Genomic DNA, 19,515 nt, shown 5'->3' with positions numbered 1-19,515 from the left:
TGAAAATTTGTTAGGAAATTACTCTCAAATCCAATTTTTGAAAGATTTTTAATTGAAAATCCAGTAAAATAAAAAATTAAATTAAAACCCAATTTATTCACATGCGTGCACCTAGAGGCCAAAAACAAGCTACTGAGTGCTTAGCGGATGCAGATGCATCCTCCATCTATATCTACATCCTCTATCTCAAATGACATGTTTTAAGTTGTAGATGCATGTTTTAAGTTGTAAATGCAGCTACTGAGTGCTCGGCAAGAATCGCTGAACACTCGGTAATAACCACCGAGTGCTCGATAGAATTTTTGGGCTTCTGGACTTCTGGACAGTGAGATAAATTTCTTTCTCATTTTTTGCTTCTACTTAAAAGTTAGGCATAAATTCAATTTAGACACATAACTATATATGCTATTTTAACGGGGTCCATAAATTTTAAAATATTTCAAATATACACCCGATCTACTATCTAAATTGAAAAATAAGCTTTCGTCCATTGATTCATTAAGAGATCTGTTAAATGCTAGTTTGGTTTTTGCTGACCGGGATTACTTGGCGATGTGACGCCATCTTAGCAAACTTTTCCCGCCAAATGAGCGACACAGTGACACTTGTCCACCTAACCCCTGACACGAGCCCACAAACTCATCATTTTTTTCTCGCTCGTCGAACACATGTGAGGGATTTATATTTGAATTTGGGGAAAAACCTGATGTTTTTAGGAGACTAAATGGTCAGGAGAGCGTTTGACGAGCGAGAAAGAGGTGATGGGTGTGTGGGCCCGTGTCAGATGGACATATGTCGCTCATTTGGCAGGAAAGGTATGCTGAGTTGGCACCACGTCGCCAATTAATCTCCGTCAACAAAAACCAAGCTGACATTTAACTGATCATGGACGAAAGTTCATTTTTCAATTTAGATAATAAATTAGGTGTATATTTAAAATATTTTAAAGTTCATGGACCCCGTTGAAATGACATATATAGTTATGTGTCTAAATTGAAATTATGCCTAAAAGTTAAAACACCCTTACTTTAAAGGTTATGACGCAATATTTTTGGACTGAATTTATACCCTTTTTTTTATTTTTTTAGCAATATCAGATTGGATCATCGGGTCATACTTGAACAGACTGGTTCACTGGATTTTCCTTCCATTTCACGATTACCCGCCAAGAGACCGTTATTCCCCAACCAACTTAAACCCTTTAAGCCTAACCCCAAAAACCCCAGAGAGCCACAAAGCAAAGCAGCAATGGCATTTCACAGAGCAAGACTTGCTCTGCCAATGCTTCCTTCACTCTTCTCAGCCACTCTCAAACCCTTCTTCATTCCCATTTCTCACTCACGGCCACGCCCTCCTCCACTGCGCTCCCTCACCCCCTTTGCTTCTCTCTCAGCTTCCCAAGCCCATGACCCATCACCATCAGCTCCTTCGCTCCTGTCTCCAAGAAAGAGCGGTAACTCATGGAAGCCCATGTGTTTGTATTACACGCAAGGCAAGTGCACCATGGTATAGCTTCAAACCCACTAACACCTCTTGTCTTAAATCTTTGCCCACAATTCACCTATGCACATGAATTTGTTTTAGTGAAAGCTTTATCTGGTTATCTTGTTGTTTCGACGTTTTGGAGAATGTTTGCGCTGCGATTGCACTGTATATTTTTTGCATTCCATCTGTTTGATTGAATGTCTCAAACAAAGTAAGTCCTAAATTATGATGCTGTTTAAATGTGCTGCCTTTTTTCTTTGTGAACCGATTTGAATTTTGGGCCACCTGCTTGAATGTATATTTTTTGAACCTCTGTATGGGAAATACTGGTTAGTAATATGTCAAACCAATAAATTATGGGAGATATGTGTTTAGCAGCCTGTAAATTTCTTCTTTCGTTGATAGCAATAGTATATGGGCATTCTAGAAAGGGCAGAACTTACAGTTTCTGAGGTAGATATTTGTAGGTTCTCTTCGAAGAAACATAATTAAGAAGAAAGGATGCATGTTTGATGGTTTAATATTTTATCATGTAAAAAGAAGAAAATCTGAAATTGGATTTAGTGTAACATTAGGACTCATACGCTTGATACTGTGTTTCATGCCTTTTATTCAAATACATAAAAACTTGTAGTCTAATTAAAGTTACTTTGTTTTGAAGATGGAGGATCCTATCCACATGGAGAAGTTCAATCATGATTGCTCCAGAGATCTTCAAGTGAAAGATTCCATGTCAAACCGCGTATGCTTACAGCACTTAGATTTTTTTCTTGTGCTTGATTTGGAGGGCAAAATTGAAATTCTTGAGTTTCCAGTTCTGATGATTGATGCAAAAACCATGGATGTTGTGGACTTTTTCCACAGGTTTTACTCTACTTCCTCACGGCATTTTAGTGAAATGCAATTAATAATCTGCCTTTTCCAGCTGAGACTTTGTATTTTGTGTAGGAAAGCCAGAGATTATTATTATTATTAATAATATTATTATTACTATATTATTATTTATTATATCATTATTATTAATTCCACCAATTGCTTGTTTTACATTCCCTAAATTTATTCGCAAGATTTGCTCTCGTACATTCTTCATGCTTTTATTAACAATATATCTGACATGTTCCTGGAGGAACAATGATTCTGTCTGGTATGTCTGTAAAGAAGCATTATTCAGACAATTAAGGGGGTACCTATTACTATATCTTAATTTGGCTAGGAATGCTACTTTATTCTTTTTATTTTTCCCCTCCAAGTCCATTCCTCTTCATACTGTATATTTTTTTTTTGAAAAAGGTTTTTTTTCATCTGAAGAGCATGATTTCTAGAACTGGCTAATTTTGTTTTCTAACTTTTACATTATTCTTTTGCAGGTTTGTAAGGCCAACGGAGATGAGCGAGAAAAGAATAAATGAATATATTGAAGGAAAGTATGGCAAATTTGGAGTCGATCGGTATGCTAGTAATTCAGATTTGCTTAACATTTATCACATCATTATTGGCAGATCAGGAAAAGAGATTTCATTAGTAGTTAAACCCCTAATACACAGGATATATAAGAGAGAACCCTTTAAAACCAAAAGAAAATGAATAGCAACCTCAAATAGATCAAGCTATGCAGACAAATTTAGAAAGGACATTAACAAAAGCTAGATGAAGGGAAAAAAATGTTTAATATGGTTACACGGAGATATTTATATGTCATATTGGATATGCTTCTATGATGGAATTTTTTTTTTAGTGAAGCATTTAATTTGTGGTTCACATTTATTAGTAGGTAATTAAAATTGTTCCAATTGGATGCAATTACAGAGCTGATGTCTGCTGACGTAATCTAGGAAGGGAACGTCATATAAGTGAAAGATCTGGCACAAATAAATCTGTAGACAACTTCTGCTAGTGGAAAGAAACCAAATTGGACCTAGTCAGAATGAATCCTTTTGCGGTTCTAGGTGCCCTTGAACAAGAAGAGCTGAAGTTTCCAGATCCGGAGGCTGCTGATTTGGAAGAGATTGCTCAGAATGAGTGTTTGGGTAAAAATCCAAGAAGGGCGTGGTCAAGGGGGTAACTCTTGAAGAGAGTGATTTGACTTATAGAGGCAGGTTGATACTGGGTCGACAATGATAGAGATTGACGAGAGTTGTTCTATAATAGAGAACTGACTATAAACTAGGATTGCAGTGTTAGATTGAGCACTATTCCATATGTTATTTTCTATTGCTAAATCATGGTAATAATCTTAGTGAAAGACAATTGTAATTTCCTTTATATGGTGCAACTGGACATCAGTATGACTTACATATACTTGCAGTGTTTGGCATGATACAGCTATACCTTTTAAGGATGTTCTTCAAGAATTTGAAGCATGGCTAATTCAGCATCAGTTATGGGGAAAAGAGTTGGGTGGGTGTCTTAATCGAGCAGCATTTGTAACTTGGTAAATCTCTTTGCTCCTGTATGAATATTAACCTTGCCTAACACTTTATTATTCCTATGATATCAAACTTTTCCTCTATTTTCTTTTATGTCAAACTGTAAATGATGCTGGTAATGCTCTGATATTGACTGTGCAAGATAGAAGTATCGCTTTCCAGTAAACCTCATAATGGAACCATGGGGTGTAAATACCCTCAAGTTTTAGTAAAAGGTCGTTATTTAGTTACCCCATGACTTCTGCTAAAAAAACTGTTATAAATATTCTCTTATTATATTATTCAATTGAGATGAGGCATAACAACTTCTGGATTTTTCTGACATATCTTTGTTAAACTTGTATCAGTGGAAACTGGGATTTGAAAACAAAAGTTCCTGAGCAATGCAAAGTATCAAAGGTGAAGCTTCCCTCATATTTTATGGAATGGATCAATCTCAAAGATGTCTATCTAAACTTTTACAAGAGGAGGGTAAAGTTCACACTATTTCTTCTTTGAAATTTAAAAAATTGTTACCCGTCTTTACTCAATGATATGTCATTATGCAACTTAAGAATGAATGTTACCTGCCTTTACTATAACTTTGATGTTTTTTTAGGATGTTTTTCTGTCTTCAATTCTTTTTGGTTGCATTTGGGTAAGTGGATTAAAAAGGATTTGGATTTGATTACTTAGTTTAAATTGTTACATCAAATATTTTAATATACATAAAAGAGTTTGATACTTTTTTATTTCGATTGAGAAGAAAATTCTATATTGAATTTATTTAGGGCGTGAATTTAAAATAGCGCATTGTTTTTTGAGTATTTGACATTCATCATATATAAAATAGCAAATTCACATGTGAATTTCATTAACCTAAAAATCAATAATTCTATTTTCTTATTAAACAAGTTACACTAAAAATCCAAATTCATATATTTTCTTCTAAATTATAAATTGAAACACAACATTAATGTTTTTGTTTCGTTATGGATGACAGGCCACAGGAATGATGGCAATGATGAAGGAACTTCAGATACCATTGTTGGGAAGTCACCATCTTGGATTTGATGACTCAAAGAACATAGCAAGGGTTTTGCAAAACATGCTTGCAGATGGTGCACTTGTGCAGATTACCGCAAGGAGGAATCCTGATTCTCCTGAGAAGGTTGAATTTTTATGCAAGAATAGAATAAGGTAGCTGATTCTAGATGGATTTTTTCAAAAATTGTTAACTTAGTTATAACACAACGAAAAAAAAAAAAAATTCAATTCTTCGGTTCAAGATTCTCTCTCTCTCTCTCTCACACACACACACACACACAAACACACACACCAAAAGTACGGCAACCTCATGTGTCAATAATCCAGTAATTCAAATCTGAGACCCTTGGTTATCAATTCTGAAGTCTCAGCTGGCGGCCCTACCCTAGTAGTATTTTTCTTTCTTTCCCTCTCGTCACCGTTAAAATGCAAAGCAAGGACTGGAAAATAAGACTGGCCAAACTTTGTGGTGACATGAAGTTCTTGCCCCGTAACCTCTTAAAAGATCTGAAAAATTTCTGAGGATGCCACATATTGCATTTTATCAAGAACTTATTAGTACCATAAATATAAACCCTACTGTGCTTATTGTACTGATCTTAAGCTTCAATGTAGTGATTCTCTTAGTAGTAAAATATTTTGGCTGGAAATGGCATCTTGTTACTAAATCAAGGGATTTGCCACTATACAAGGTTTAAATGTGTTTTAGGTTCTAATGTTGTCAAAATGTTACCATATTATATTCTCTGATGGGTCTATCAAGCAGGGACTAAACCAGAAGTTCTTTTGGACTGGACGAGTGAGCCAGCTCATAACACTTTTACACATCAAAGTTCATTGTGAATGCATGTTTTATTTTTTCTTAGCACAAAAAAATATGTTTCTCTTCGTCTTTTTTTCTTTTGGAATTTATATGCTGGAAATGAATTGAACGAATACCTCGTCAATTATTTTCTTCAATAAGTAATAATACTTAGTTCATGTGACTTCTTTACCAGGCTTTGGTTATTGTGTGGTGTCATGAATAAAATGGTTTGTTTCCATGAAGCGCGGATTGACCTATATACATTTATCATGTTAATATTGTAGTTATGATAAAAACAAAGCCATTTTAAACTTTAAAATTTGTGTACTGGCCAAAAAAAAAAAACTTTAAAAATTGTGTAAACCCTAAATCAAAAATTTTAAAACTGTGGGTTTTTACCGTTAAGCATAATATCAATATAAAAATTGGTTGTTGGGATCATCTACTTCCAAAAATGATAATTACTAATCGTAATCCAACTATAATCCTAGTTATCCTCTTTACTCTTAAAATTTGTAGGTGGGTAGGACATACTCTTAAATATGCTGAATGAGGATCTTAAAAAAATCCATATGCCCAACCCATTTTAGGAGGTAGAGATCTCAAATTGTTGTTTTGGTGAAGAGTTACCAAAACAACTACCCTATTGCTACAATGAAAGGAAATCTACTCTATCAAAAGATCCGAATCTTTTTCCAAATAAAAGTTACAAAATGGTGAATATTCACAAAGTAGCCCCACAAAAGGCATCATCCCAATTAGATTTTGGCACCAAAAAAAAGAGCCGTTGTGCAGCACTTGTGCTCTTGAAGAGCCATACATATTGCAAACCCCTCCATCCTTTCTAGCTATAGAAATTAGAAACCAACATATTTGGCGGCAACAAGTAGCAACAAAGATAAACTTGAAGCAAATAAGCAAAATCGCACTAGTTAGATTACACACCCCCACTCTTTCCCCACGCGCGTGTACTCAACCTCACCAAGACCAACCACTGTTAAGCCCCACTCAATTCTTAATAATGCTGAATCCATGCCCCCTAGGCCCTGAAAAACAATTTTCACCATTGATTAAAGAGCCATAATCTGGATTATCACAAAGCTTTATTACACGCGCTTTTCATAGCGCGTGGGAAAGACACCGAAAAAAGAAAAAGAAAAATCAGTGCGAAGCTCTCTTCTTTGCGCTCTCTCGCCCTAGTCTTTTCTATAACTTAACAGAGGAAACAGAGAAATTTCAGAGGCAGAGAAAAGAGAAAGCTTCAGAGGGACAGAGTCCCAAACCTGAACCCATGACCCAATCTTCACGGAACCACCCAACAGCTAAAGGAAGCCTAAATATGCTTCCCCAAATTTATTTTTAGGGTTTCTATTTATTTCTTTCTCCAATTTCTGTTTATTTTTTTGTTTTCATCAAGAACCGATCAGCTCAGCTATGACCTGGTGAGTCACTCAGCTCTGCTTCATTACAGTTTCTCTTTTCTGAATCCCAGCTGAATCGAGCACCCAATTGGACAAACAAAGCGATCCATCAATACCCATTTGCCCAAAACCTCAGATATTTATATATATTATATATATTTTGGCATACAATCACACACCTACACACACTTATATAAATTTGTACAGAAATTTTGTGTGCTTCTTGTCATGCGATTATCGTCAAAGCAAAGTGAGGCTACTAATCGGTCTGGACCTCGGCTTCGGAAGAAGCACAAGAGGCTTGATGCTATATGTGAAAAGGAGTATAATAGAAACCATGTTGAAGTGAATGAGGGTAATGGTGGGGCAGGGCCAGGGCCTGGGAGCGGTGAGTTGGAGGTCCGCCGGAGCTCTAGGGCTCGCCGTCCCCCAGTTTTGCTCGATGTCTCGCCTTCGCCACCAAAGAAGCGGCGTAGGATTGATAAGAATGTGATATTGGGTGCTGAGAAGGATGTGAAGGAGCAGGATTTGGAAACACCGGGAAGTTGGAGATCAAGGTTGAGATCGAGGGGTAGAAATGTGGGTTTTGGGGTGAAAGGGAAAAGGAAGCTTTTTGAAGAGATGAGTGAAGGTAGAAATGAAGAGAAGATAGTGGGGACTGAGTTGGATGATGGGGGATTGGAAAGTGGGAGCCCTAGGGTTGTTAAATCAAAGAGACCGGGGAGAATTAGAGCAACAAATGGTTCAAAGCATGAAGAGAAAGAGAATGAGTTGCCTGTGATTAAAGATGGACTTGTGGGGGAAGTGGAGGTGATGAGGATGGATGAAGATGCTATTCTGCAATTGGATAGCGGGATGGATGGTGGGATTGAGAGGGAAACTGTGGAGGGTGACTCCACAAAGATAATTGAGGCAGTGGAGAATTCACAATTAGAGGAGGGGTGCATTGGCAACGAGAATGTGGAAACTGTGGACAATCTGGAGACCATGGAACATGCTGATACACAGGTGGAGCAATCAGTGTGTGTTGTTGAAGAAGAAAATGATGATAAACTGGTGGAACAATTAGAGTGCGTGATTGAAGGAGAAAATCAAATTGACGCCATAGAAGCTGTTGGAGTTTCAAGAAATGAAGTGGAAGTTGGAGAGTGTCATGACGAGAAAGATTCCAATTTGACCAAGCTTAATGAAAAGCTTCCAGTTGAGGTGAATAAGTCCAAACATACTTCATGCGATACCCTTGGAAAGTCACGCATTAAGGAGGGTAGACGTTGTGGTTTGTGTGGGGGAGGGACTGACGGTATGCCTCCAAAAAGATTAGCTCAGGATACGGGTGAGAGTGAGAATGAGGCAGATAGTGGCTGTTCAGCCTCCGAGGAATCTAACTATAACATATGGGATGGTTTTGGTGATGAACCAGGCTGGCTTGGACGTCTCTTGGGTCCTATAAATGATCGTTATGGTATTGCTGGAATATGGGTTCATCAACACTGTGCTGTGTGGAGTCCAGAGGTGTGGTTTCTTGACTGACTTTTAAACATTTTGTGCTTTTAATCATGAGGTGATCTGTATTTTGGATTTTAATAACTAAGCTTTATGAACATGTTCATGTTGCTTGGTATCAGTATTGTTTGTTTTCCAGGTTGGAAAAGAGTTTAGGAACTGGATAATCTAATTTTTAAGTGTTCAAAAATTATTGTTTGGTTGTGAACTTCTTGGTGCTCCTTCCACACTCTTCCAGACTAGTCCACAGCTTGAAAGGATAAACTTTGAAGTTGTCCACGTACATATCAATGCCATTTTTTCATATTGACTCCTTCATGGAGCTTTCTCACACCTTAACATTATGTATTCACTGATTGTTTTTTTGTATTTTTTATTATAACAACATCATTGCATTTAATGCTTATTAAAAATTTACAAGCATATAGCTTATTTATAGTTCTTTACTCTTATCATGGCAATAATGTCAAATTTTGGTATATCTAACATGCGACATGCCTATTGTATTAAAAAAGTTACTACCAGAACAACATCATCAAGGAAATGATTTAAAAATGGTATTCAGCTGAGTGATCCATCATAGTGTTATGGACCTTATTTTCATGATAAGTATATCAAAGGGAAGGCTCTTCCAATGACAGAAGGGTTTGTCATTATTCCTAGACAGATTAAATTGGTTTGAACCAAATGCATTCTAATTCTATATGTGCTGGTGTAGGGTTTGTCTAAAGGGCTCATGACAAGGGTTCATGACCTGTTGAATAAAAAAAAAAAAAAAAAAACTTGCATTCTGCATTAGGAAGATATATGGTCACTCATTTACTTCTTTCAAAACTTCTAGTAACCTTTACAGACTGCATAGTCCTTAGTTAAATGTTATTTTCAAGTTGAAAAGGCACTGAGGGATTTGTTTATCTTCTTAAGTCTGCTTCTCAAATTTGAGGGATAAGTTTGATAATCCCTATTATCTTACAGAAATTATATTGAAAAATTTTTCATTCCAAAATTCTTAAGTTCTATTCTTTGATTTGTGTTCTTTATACAGTAGCCTGCTCTTAACTTATACTGATGAAAATATTGGCTGGTTAGTTTGGGTTTGTTGGCTCTCTGCTCTTGGTGATCTAGACGATGGTTACCTTTGCATGAATGTTCACTGATGCTGTGTTTTTATCAGATTATTAGGGATCTACATTTTACCATCTCTGTCTTGCCTTGTGATGGACAAGTAATTAGGAAGTAAGCAACATTCTTTATTGCTTGATCATCAACAACTTTTGTCTATATATATATGCAATTATTTATTTGTATTCTTAACTTTAATCGGCTTGATAGATCTGCTCCTGTAAGTTAAAAAACTGTATTCTTCACTTTGTGTTAGGTAGCTCAGTCATCTCTCATGTTACAATAAATCTCTATGTGATTTGTGTTTGCAGGTTTACTTTGCTGGTTTAGGATGCTTAAAAAATGTAAGGGCTGCTCTGTGTAGAGGGAGAGCATTAAAATGCACTCGCTGTGGAAGGCCAGGAGCGACTATTGGATGCCGTGTTGATCGGTGTCCAAGAACTTACCACTTGGTTGGTTGTTTGCTCTCTGTCATCAAAGGAAATTTATTAATTTATAATATGAATTGATGTGCTATACTTGTTTTATATGTACACAGACAACACACGCACACACCTGCAACCATAATATATATTTCAGTTCAAATATATTTTATGGCTTATAGATTCTGTGTCTTGCAGCCTTGTGCACGAGCTATGGGTTGCGTATTTGATCATCGCAAATTTCTTATCGCATGTACTGATCACCGGAATCTCTTCCAACCTCTTGGTAATCAGTATTTAGCTCGCATAAAGAAGTTGAAGGCTAAGAAAATGAAGTTGGAGTTGAGAAAACTTTCAAATGATTCTTGGCGAAAGGATATTGAGGCAGAAGAAAAATGGTTGGAGAATTGTGGTGAGGATGAAGAGTTTTTGAAACGTGAAAGCAAGAGGCTTCATCGAGACCTGGTGAGAATTGCACCTGTGTACATTGGAGGCTCCGACTCTGAGAGTGGAAAACTATTTCAGGGTTGGGAATCTGTTGCAGGTCTTCAAGATGTCATTCGATGCATGAAGGAAGTTGTCATATTGCCTCTTTTATATCCAGAGTTCTTTGATAGTCTCAGCCTCACTCCTCCTAGAGGTGTTCTTTTGCATGGGTATCCTGGAACAGGTAAAACTCTTGTTGTGCGGGCATTAATAGGTGCATGTGCGCGTGGTGATAAACGGATAGCATACTTTGCTCGCAAAGGTGCGGATTGCTTAGGAAAATATGTTGGTGATGCTGAGCGCCAGCTGAGACTCTTGTTTCAGGTTGCTGAGAAATGCCAACCTTCCATAATATTCTTTGATGAGATAGATGGGTTGGCACCATGCCGAACAAGGCAGCAAGATCAGACACATAGTTCAGTTGTGTCAACGCTGCTTGCTTTAATGGATGGTTTGAAATCTCGAGGTTCAGTTGTGGTGATAGGTGCTACAAATCGTCCTGATGCTGTTGATCCAGCATTAAGGCGGCCTGGAAGATTTGATAGGGAAATCTATTTTCCGCTGCCATCAGTTGAGGACAGAGCTGCCATTCTTTCACTTCACACTCAAAAATGGCCAAAACCAGCTACTGGATCCATACTTAAGTTGATTGCAAAAGGAACTGCTGGATTTGCTGGTGCCGATCTGCAGGCTCTTTGTACTCAAGCAGCCATCATTTCTTTGAAGAGGAATTTTCCTTTGCAAGAAGTTTTGTCTGCTGCTGGAAAGAAAGCTTCTGACCATAAGCGCCTCCCTCTTCCTGCCTTTGCAGTGGAGGACAGGGATTGGTTGGAGGCTCTGACATGTTCTCCGCCTCCCTGCTCTCGTAGAGAAGCAGGAATAGCTGCTAATGATGTAGTATGCTCTCCGCTTCCTACCCACCTTATTCCATGTCTCCTACAACCATTATCTACTATGCTTGTTTCCCTTCATCTTGATGAACGCCTCTGGTTGCCGGCTCCTCTCAGAAAAGCTGCAACATTGATTGAAAGTGTGATGGTTTCTGTCTTGAATAAGAATAAGATTCCCAGTGATCGTTGGTGGTCCCATATTGATGTTTTACTTCAGGAAGCAGAGGTTGCAAAGGACATAGAGAGAAAGCTTTTGCATACTGGCATCTTAATTAGAGATTCTACTTTTACTGATTCTGATGCTTGTAATGATGATGTTGATGACAACGTTTTGAAGTTTGAGCCTTCTGTTAAACACCATGGCGGTACTCGTCCTTGTTTGCTGCAAAAGGTATCAGTTGCCTCAACAAACAGATCAGGATTTCGGATATTGATTGCTGGAAGTCCCAGATCTGGTCAAAGGCATCTTGCTTCTTGCCTTCTTCACTGTTTTGTTGGGAATGTAGAAATTCAAAAGGTTGATTTGGCTACAGTTTTACAAGAAGGACATGGAGATATGGTGCAAGGGATAACACAAATATTAAGTATGTTCCTCTCTATTTATCTTATATTTTAGGTTTTCTTGTTTGTTGGTAGCATAGAGTTTGAGCTATAGAGTTTGAACTACATGAGTTTTTATCACCGATAATGCTTCCCTACTCCCGTGTCATATAATGCTTTAAGCTCAATAGTAGTGTGGCTGTACATTCTCTTACCAAGCTGGAATGGTAGTGCTACTGTGAATTCTCTTACATAGCTTGTGCCTTTAGGGTTTGTACCATAAGATCCTCAAATGTTAGGTGTGGGTCTAACTGAAGTGGATCCATAAGTTGGGCCTGGGGTGGGCCTGGGGGGAGATGAGTATGTCAGGAAACCATGCAGTTTACATGGATTCTTCTTTTTCATGCATGATTCATTCATGTCTGATGCCTCGGCCAGTCTTTGCGCTCATTAATCAGCTTCTGTCCATGCACTTGATAATTGATACAGCTATGTTGGGGTAATGTTTTCAAATGTGATGTGACTTTGTCCCACTTGCAATGAATGGTTCCTAGTTTAGCAAGCTTTGTATTTGCAACTTCTTTTGTTGGTTGTCTATTAGGTTTGAACAATAAATGGTAGCTTTACCCTTATATCTTTTGAAATTTACCAGCACCTCTACTGAGTATAATAGTATTCACAGTAGAAAATTTGTAGTGATAAAGGCACCATCATGATTTGTCAGAACAACCATTGAACCTGGAGAAAAGATTCTATTTTCCTTTTAGTTTAATATAGTCACGTTATAGAAATTTTTTCATTGAAGATGTTGCCAACACGCCAATTATTTGTGAAGTTCTGATCATAATCTCAATGAAATATTTTGATACTGCAAATAAGAGTGCGTAAAGCCATTAAAAAAAATAGCGAGTGATCTGATTATATTTTGGAAATCAGAAAATGTGCTTTCTGAACTAAGAAAGAAATATAATTCAGTTGAAGTTTACTTTTACTTTAATGATGCCAGCTCTACTGAGATAATTTTTGTTTTTTTGTTTTTTGATGAGATACTGGGCTCAACTTATAGCTCTCTTTCTTTCTCTCTCTCTCTGACACACACACACACATTCATGGAGATTTCACGAACATTTGAATTTCAAGGGTAATTAAATTTTAAATAACGTGAGCAGTTTTTATTTTCTATTGCAGTGAAATGTGCCAGTGTTGGGTCATGTATAGTTTACTTGCCAAGAATTGATTTGTGGGCTGTGGAGGCACCTCATCAAGTTACAGAGGATAGTGATTCTGATTCATCAAACCATCAACTTCCAGAAAATGAAAAATCCTATTCTGCACATTGTCAAGTTGTTGAAGAGGGAAGTGGGTCTACTTCACAGCAATGCAATTCAGAAGAAATGGTAGAGTGCCAAGGTGTTGCTCATAGTGCTTCACATGCCTGGAACTTATTTGTTGAGCAGGTGGAATCTATATGTGTCTCTACATCCTTGATGATTCTGGTAGGCTGCTTTTTCTTTCTTCTCTTTTTTATTTCCTTCTACCAAATATTTGCAGAGCTTCTTTAGCTGTGGTGTAGCATGTAGCTGCTGTCAGGGTATTGATTCTGGCCACTTTTTCTGTTGGCAAAGGCTTATATTAAGCTAATAACCTCAATCATTTTGGCTTCTTCTGCATTTGAAATAATACAGTTGCCCACTCTTATGGCTATATTCATTTAGATGTTTCCCCTTGTATTTTTTTTTTTTTATAAAAGCGTAAGATTTCAATTTTCGACTGTTTATATATATATATATATATATATATATATATATATATATTTGTTTATGCCCTCTCCTGATGATGGCCAAATGAAAGTCTCACTTAGAAAGTCAGCATTGAATTCAATCTTTTGCTAGAAACGAAATAAATTTATGTGAACAGATGTGATAAATAGGGTGGGAATTTCTATCAACCACACCTACAGAGAACTAACTACTGTGGATGTCACGGCTACTTTAAGTCTACAACAAATGGGCTCCAATTGTCTTCAGCCCCCCTTCAGGCCTTTAAGAGCTGCCCTTGCAAGATGTTATAGGTTTCTCCAGTTCTAGGACTTGCCTAGTTTGATTTTGTAAATTTTCTTCTTTTTGGGCCTTACACTCATTGTAAACCAAAATAAATAAACAAACCTATGTGGCAGTAAATTTGATTAGTTGAGTTGGGCATTATCTGAGTACTTATCTGACAAATCAGTCAGATGGAAAAACACCAGCTACTTTTGTCTGGCAATATCTAAGTTCTAATCTATGTAAGAACAGCATGTTTTATGGTGAATGATAAGTGCAACTCTGTCACCATGGAGGGATCCTCTGCTTCTCTCTTCTTCCCAAAGCCTTAAACCTAATCCCTAATATAAGTTCCTAGTAACTGGTGAACAGTATTTCACAGTTTCATAAGAGGAGATGGTCCCTCCTGGGTTGATTTTGGGAATGGGGAGAGGTGAAAAGAAGCTACATGCTTTTAGAACAATCTTCCAAATAATAACAATAAATTACTGATACAAGATAAAATCATGGAAATGTTAATATATATTGCATAAAGTCTGTCTCTTGGCCTTTTCGCTCAGCTTCATTTCTGTCATTGAACTTGTGTAAATTAATACTTAATGAATTCATGATATTGTTGTTTTATGTTAAATAAATAGAATTTTTAATTTGTAATGCTTTTTAATTTTCCAACAGGCTACATCTGAAGTTCCAGATCCAATACTTCCAGTTAGAATAAGTCAGTTCTTCAAGAGTGACATTTCAAATGACCATCAGTCAATTCCTGTGAAGCATACAGTTCCCCGATTTTCTGTGCAGGTCAATGGGAATTTCAACCATGATTTGGTGATCAATCTATCTGCAACAGAATTGTTAAGGGATATAGTTCAACAGATTGTCCTGTTAATTCATCAAACATCTCACATCCATAAAATCTCTTGCAAGGAGTATAAAGCTTCTGATATTACAAATGGTCAATCAGAGATGGTTAATCACAGTGCAGATCATGGATCAGCTGATGCAAACAACAGTGTAACACAATTTCCTGATGAATCTCTTCTTAAAGCTCCTCCACCACCTAACAATAGAACTGTGAAGGGGAAATCAAGCTTGCTGCTAGCAATATCTTCATTTGGCTATCAGATTCTGCGATATCCTCATTTTGCTGAACTTTGTTGGTTCACTTCAAAACTCAAAGAAGGTCCCTCTGCAGACATAAGTGGACCTTGGAAGGGCTGGCCATTCAATTCTTGTATAGTTCGTCCTAATAACTCACTGGAAAAGGTAGCTGTTGCCTGTAACTCCAGCAATATTAAAAGCAAAGAAAAATTTGGTCTAGTTAGAGGCCTGATTGCTGTTGGTTTGTCAGCATACAGAGGTGTGTACACATCACTCAGAGAAGTCTCCTTTGAGGTACGGAAGGTTCTTGAGCTTCTAGTTGAGCAGATCAATGAAAAAATTCAAGCTGGGAAAGATAGATATCAATATGTTCGCCTATTGTCACAAGTGGCCTATCTGGAAGATGTGGTTAATAGCTGGGCATACACGCTGCACAGGTAATGTTGCTATTGCTATTAGTGTGCTTGTGGGTTTGTTTTATTTTCATGGGTTGTTATCTACTAACGGTTGCTCCAATTTCAGTTTAGAGCTGGATGCTCCAATGGAAATGGCAAATGCTAAGCCAACTGAAGTGGGACCTTCAGATGATCACCATGTGGATAATCAAGTTCAAAGCGAGGAATCCAAGCCAAAGTTTTCTAGAAAATGCTCCAATGAGATTGAAGTTCTGGAAATTGGCCCTCGAGGGTTAGATACGGAAAAAGTAGTTAGTATTGACTTGAATGAAGATGGTGATTTGGGTTATCCTAATTCTGAGGGTACCCTTGCAATATCAGATTGGTCTGGAGAGAAAATCGCCCTATTGGATTCTACGCTGGATAAATCTCTTCATGATTCCAATGAAATTTTGAATGACCAGAATGGGGCGAACCCTAAAACACATGAGTCAGAAAATGACAATCATGCAGTTGTGAATGGAGATTCTGGATCCTTGAAACATTCAAATGGATTTGCGTGCACTGAATCTGTTGTCATGTCTGAGGATGGTCTCAGTGCTGATGGACTTGGCAGTGTTAAGGTCTTTAGATCTAGGACTGACCGCAACCAGCTTAATGGTTTGTCCTCAACAGAGGCTGGCATTGGACCTAATGATGGAAAGTCTGATGCTGATGAGCATATTGTAGATTTCAACCTCGCCTCTAGCAAAACCAGTCTTTCTATAGAGTCTGGGGTTCTATGCTCATACCGTTGTTGCTCCGAGTGCCTTGATAACCTCCACAGTTTGACACAGAAAATTCTTATTCACGAATGGGGATCAAATAGGAGCCAATCGACAGTAGAGGATTTTCATGATATCGTTGCTTCGCTGTCTGTGGATCTTCTTTCAGCAGTTAGAAGAATTCATGTTTCTGGAGGTTTCAGCAACTCATTTGATGATAAAATGAGACACAGAAATAATGAGAGTTTTGAAAGGCCGGACTCGGGAGCATGTCAATGCAAATTTTCAGGAAATAAGATTCTTTTGCCGGTGGAATGTAGTTGTCACACCATCAGCGAGAGCACAACTGCAAAAGCAAATGCTTTCCCAAATACTAAGGTCAGGCTTGATTCAAATTTTATATTCAGAGATGGTGTACTGGTTCATATGGATCCTGACAAGGATGTTTCTTTTCACTGTAAATTCGAGACCCTGTGCCTCTGTTCACTTTTAGAGTTGATAGTAATGACCAAGAAGCCTTTTCATTGATTTGATGATTTCACAGCTTGGATTACTTGCTTGCCCATGGCAAAGTTTTGTGCTGTTGCAGGATTTAGACTGAAAATTTTCTCGAGTCATTAAAAATGAAATGAATATTTTATTCAGAATTTGGTGTCAGTCTAAGCTTTTCTGCCAAGTACCCTTTTGAAGTTTTTGGCTCCCCGAGGAGCTAATCAACATGTAATTAGCATTTTGACACTATTATTTCATTGATTTTTTCATCATTAAGTAGTTGCAGACCTGTGCGTTCTGTGGTTTGTTACAAGCATTGGATATATTATAATCATGGATAAATGGATAATGGATATGGATATGGATTCTCTGCTATACTTGTAGATTTATTATAAATAATTAAAATTAGTAGAGAGAAAACAAGTTGAAAATCCCGATCATATAATAATACAAGCCTAAATAACAATACAACCACATCCAAACTAAACGAGGAAAGAAAAAAAAAAAAAAATCAAACACCAGTCTTTCTGAGTAGAACTGCAGCTATTAGCTATATATCAACCAGAGTAATTAAAGTCAACTTACGAGATCTTTGAGCTTCTCCACAAACCTATCAATATAGCCACTCATAAACCCTGGACTTGATAGTGTTTCCATCCACTTTGCATGGTTCTTCTTTACCATAACACCCACCTCACTTTCTTTTTCCATCACACTTGTAATGGCTTTGCTCAAGCTCTCCTTGGAAAACCACCCATTTTCTTCCCTTTCTACGTCCACAGCCACCTTGAGCTCGTGAACCAGTAACTTGGTGTTCAAGATTTGGTCCACCAAGTGTGGGACCAGTACAATCTGATTGTCACTCATCAGAGACTCCCACATTGACCCAAACCCACAGTGATTCACAAAGCACCCAACTGAAGAGTGGGCCAGTATCAACGGCTGCTGGACCCAACCCCCAAACACCACCCCTCTCCCTCCAACCCTCTCTTCAAATCCTGGAGGCAACGCCTCTTCGACCGTACTACAACCCACCGGCGGCTTCAGGGCCACCAAAAATGGCAGCCCAGTTCGCTCAAAGCCCAATACAAGTTCTTGGAATTGGGCCTTGTCGAGTACCCACTGGCTTCCAAATGCGCAAAACACCACCGACCCAGGCCCAAAGTGACCCAGCCACTCAGCCCAGCAGTCCTCCAATTTTGCAGTCTTAGTAGAGTCGAGGCTCAAAGCGGGTCCAGTTAAAAGCACATGTTTGTTATACTGTGCTTCCATGTAGTCGCAGAAATCACCTTCGATTTCTCTACATGTTCGAATCGACAACACGTCACATTGTTTCATGGCGGTGGTGATCCTCTGGTAAAATGTGATCCCATCCTCCCCATACCGCATCGCAATGAACAACAAAGAGCGGGCCTCAGGCCCACGAAGCACAACAGTGGATGACGGGTACCCAGGAGGCGGATCCCGGAGATCTGCCTCCGTAATTGGCCTGTCTTTGGGCACGTTACGGGCCGGCACGAGCGCGATCGCGAGCACTGCAGCGCAAACGATACTGTAACAAACCGACTTAACCCCGAAGGCTCTGGCAATTTCGGGTACCCAATACGCCATGTCGTAGAAAACCATGTCGGGTTTGCTGAGGCTTAGAAAATCTTTGATTTGGTCGCGGGTGAGGTCCATGGCAGCGAGAAGAACTGGGGTCGAGTCAATTGGTATCTCGGAGGCAGTCTCGGTGCCCGGAGGAAGGCCTTCGACGTGAGGAACGGTGACGGGGAGGAAGCTGATGAGATTCGGGTGGCGGTTGAGGGGTTGGAGCTGAAGTTGAGCTTTTCGGGGGACCAAGAGAGTGATCCTGTGGCCTCTTGCGGCGAGCTCGTTGGAGAGGTGGAGGAATGGGGTCATGTGGCCCATGGCAAACCATGGGAACATGGCTATGTCAAGACTTGACCTATTGCCTTCTGCCATCTTACCAACTCCTGCTCTGCTGCTACTCAATCACTCTATAAATCTTTGCTTTTAATAATTCAGTTTTTTGGACCACTTTGGAAAGGAAGGGTCCTCCTCATATTTCAATGTTCACGCTTTTGACCTTTTGTGTCTCAATGAAGGACCTGCTTACTTTTAACGCCACGTTAGAAAGGAAATATTGGAATTCTATTTGTCCAAAATATGCAAGTGGCTGAGGGAAGAAGCTGGAGTTGGCAAAAAAAAACTATTCGGACCAAAAGAATTAAAAAAAAAAAAGATATATAAGCAACGAATTCATGACGTCGGGCGTTGGACACCTACTAATTCCAGATGCAGTGTTCAATTCATGTTGAAGATATTTTTAGAGCATCCGAAATGGTTGTTTAATATTCAATTTTGTAAACTGTTTTGACATCCATTGAACTGAATTGTAATTTTATTTTTTGTGATGTAGTTCAATGGCTTTAGATCAATAATTATAATTTTTAAATACAATTTATATGTACTTTTTCACATGGTGAAACTAATTTATTAAAATAAATTACACTTCAGAGTTTAAATTTTTATATTCAATACATTTATTAAATTTTAATTCATTTTTTAATTGAAAGCACATTAACCCAAAAACTT

The 19,515-nt window shown here is 38.2% G+C and overlaps 2 protein-coding genes and 1 pseudogene across 4 annotated transcripts; 2 read left to right on the top strand and 1 right to left on the bottom strand.

Annotated features, from left to right (window-relative positions):
- Positions 1-1,135: 1,135 nt before the first annotated feature.
- LOC147297975 (Polynucleotidyl transferase, ribonuclease H-like superfamily protein) lies at positions 1,136-5,197 on the top strand. Of its 2 annotated transcripts, none has more exons than XM_086229260.1 (6): positions 1,136-1,506; positions 2,147-2,349; positions 2,853-2,933; positions 3,791-3,916; positions 4,259-4,310; positions 4,894-5,197. In XM_086229260.1, the coding sequence occupies exons 1-6, from the start codon at positions 1,249-1,251 to the stop codon at positions 5,092-5,094; spliced, it is 921 nt and encodes a 306-aa protein (XP_086085386.1). In that variant the 5' UTR covers positions 1,136-1,248; the 3' UTR covers positions 5,095-5,197. The 2 variants fall into 2 exon arrangements, with proteins under 2 accessions (XP_086085386.1, XP_086085385.1); XM_086229259.1 differs by having other exon boundaries at positions 4,259-4,382.
- A 1,771-nt stretch (positions 5,198-6,968) lies between these two features.
- Positions 6,969-17,189, top strand: LOC147297974 (P-loop containing nucleoside triphosphate hydrolases superfamily protein). Of its 2 annotated transcripts, XM_086227835.1 has the most exons (6): positions 6,969-8,675; positions 10,100-10,240; positions 10,409-12,170; positions 13,315-13,622; positions 14,844-15,703; positions 15,789-17,189. In XM_086227835.1, the coding sequence occupies exons 1-6, from the start codon at positions 7,392-7,394 to the stop codon at positions 16,951-16,953; spliced, it is 5,520 nt and encodes a 1,839-aa protein (XP_086083961.1). In that variant the 5' UTR covers positions 6,969-7,391; the 3' UTR covers positions 16,954-17,189. The 2 variants fall into 2 exon arrangements, with proteins under 2 accessions (XP_086083961.1, XP_086083968.1); XM_086227842.1 differs by lacking the exon at positions 10,100-10,240.
- A 110-nt stretch (positions 17,190-17,299) lies between these two features.
- LOC147297973 (UDP-glycosyltransferase 79B6 pseudogene) lies at positions 17,300-19,019 on the bottom strand (annotated as a pseudogene).
- Between the last annotated feature and the right edge of the window lie 496 nt (positions 19,020-19,515).

The sequence above is a fragment of the Dryas octopetala genome, chromosome 1 (assembly GCF_963921425.1).
Source record: "Dryas octopetala chromosome 1, drDryOcto1.1, whole genome shotgun sequence".
NCBI lineage: Eukaryota > Viridiplantae > Streptophyta > Magnoliopsida > Rosales > Rosaceae > Dryas > Dryas octopetala.
Note: the sequence above shows the minus strand (reverse complement) of the source record. Positions and strands in the feature narration are given on the sequence as shown.

What these genes read in the sequence shown, in the direction of transcription:
- LOC147297975 (XM_086229259.1), top strand. Translation starts at nt 1,249, where the DNA reads ATGGCATTTCACAGAGCAAGACTTGCTCTGCCAATGCTTCCTTCACTC. An exon ending in GGCAAATTTGGAGTCGATCG is followed by an intron (nt 2,934 to 3,790) that starts GTATGCTAGTAA and finishes ATATACTTGCAG; the next exon opens with TGTTTGGCATGATACAGCTA. An exon ending in CGAGCAGCATTTGTAACTTG is followed by an intron (nt 3,917 to 4,258) that starts GTAAATCTCTTT and finishes AACTTGTATCAG; the next exon opens with TGGAAACTGGGATTTGAAAA.
- LOC147297974 (XM_086227835.1), top strand. Translation starts at nt 7,392, where the DNA reads ATGCGATTATCGTCAAAGCAAAGTGAGGCTACTAATCGGTCTGGACCT. An exon ending in GTGCTGTGTGGAGTCCAGAG is followed by an intron (nt 8,676 to 10,099) that starts GTGTGGTTTCTT and finishes TTGTGTTTGCAG; the next exon opens with GTTTACTTTGCTGGTTTAGG. An exon ending in AGGGATAACACAAATATTAA is followed by an intron (nt 12,171 to 13,314) that starts GTATGTTCCTCT and finishes TTTCTATTGCAG; the next exon opens with TGAAATGTGCCAGTGTTGGG.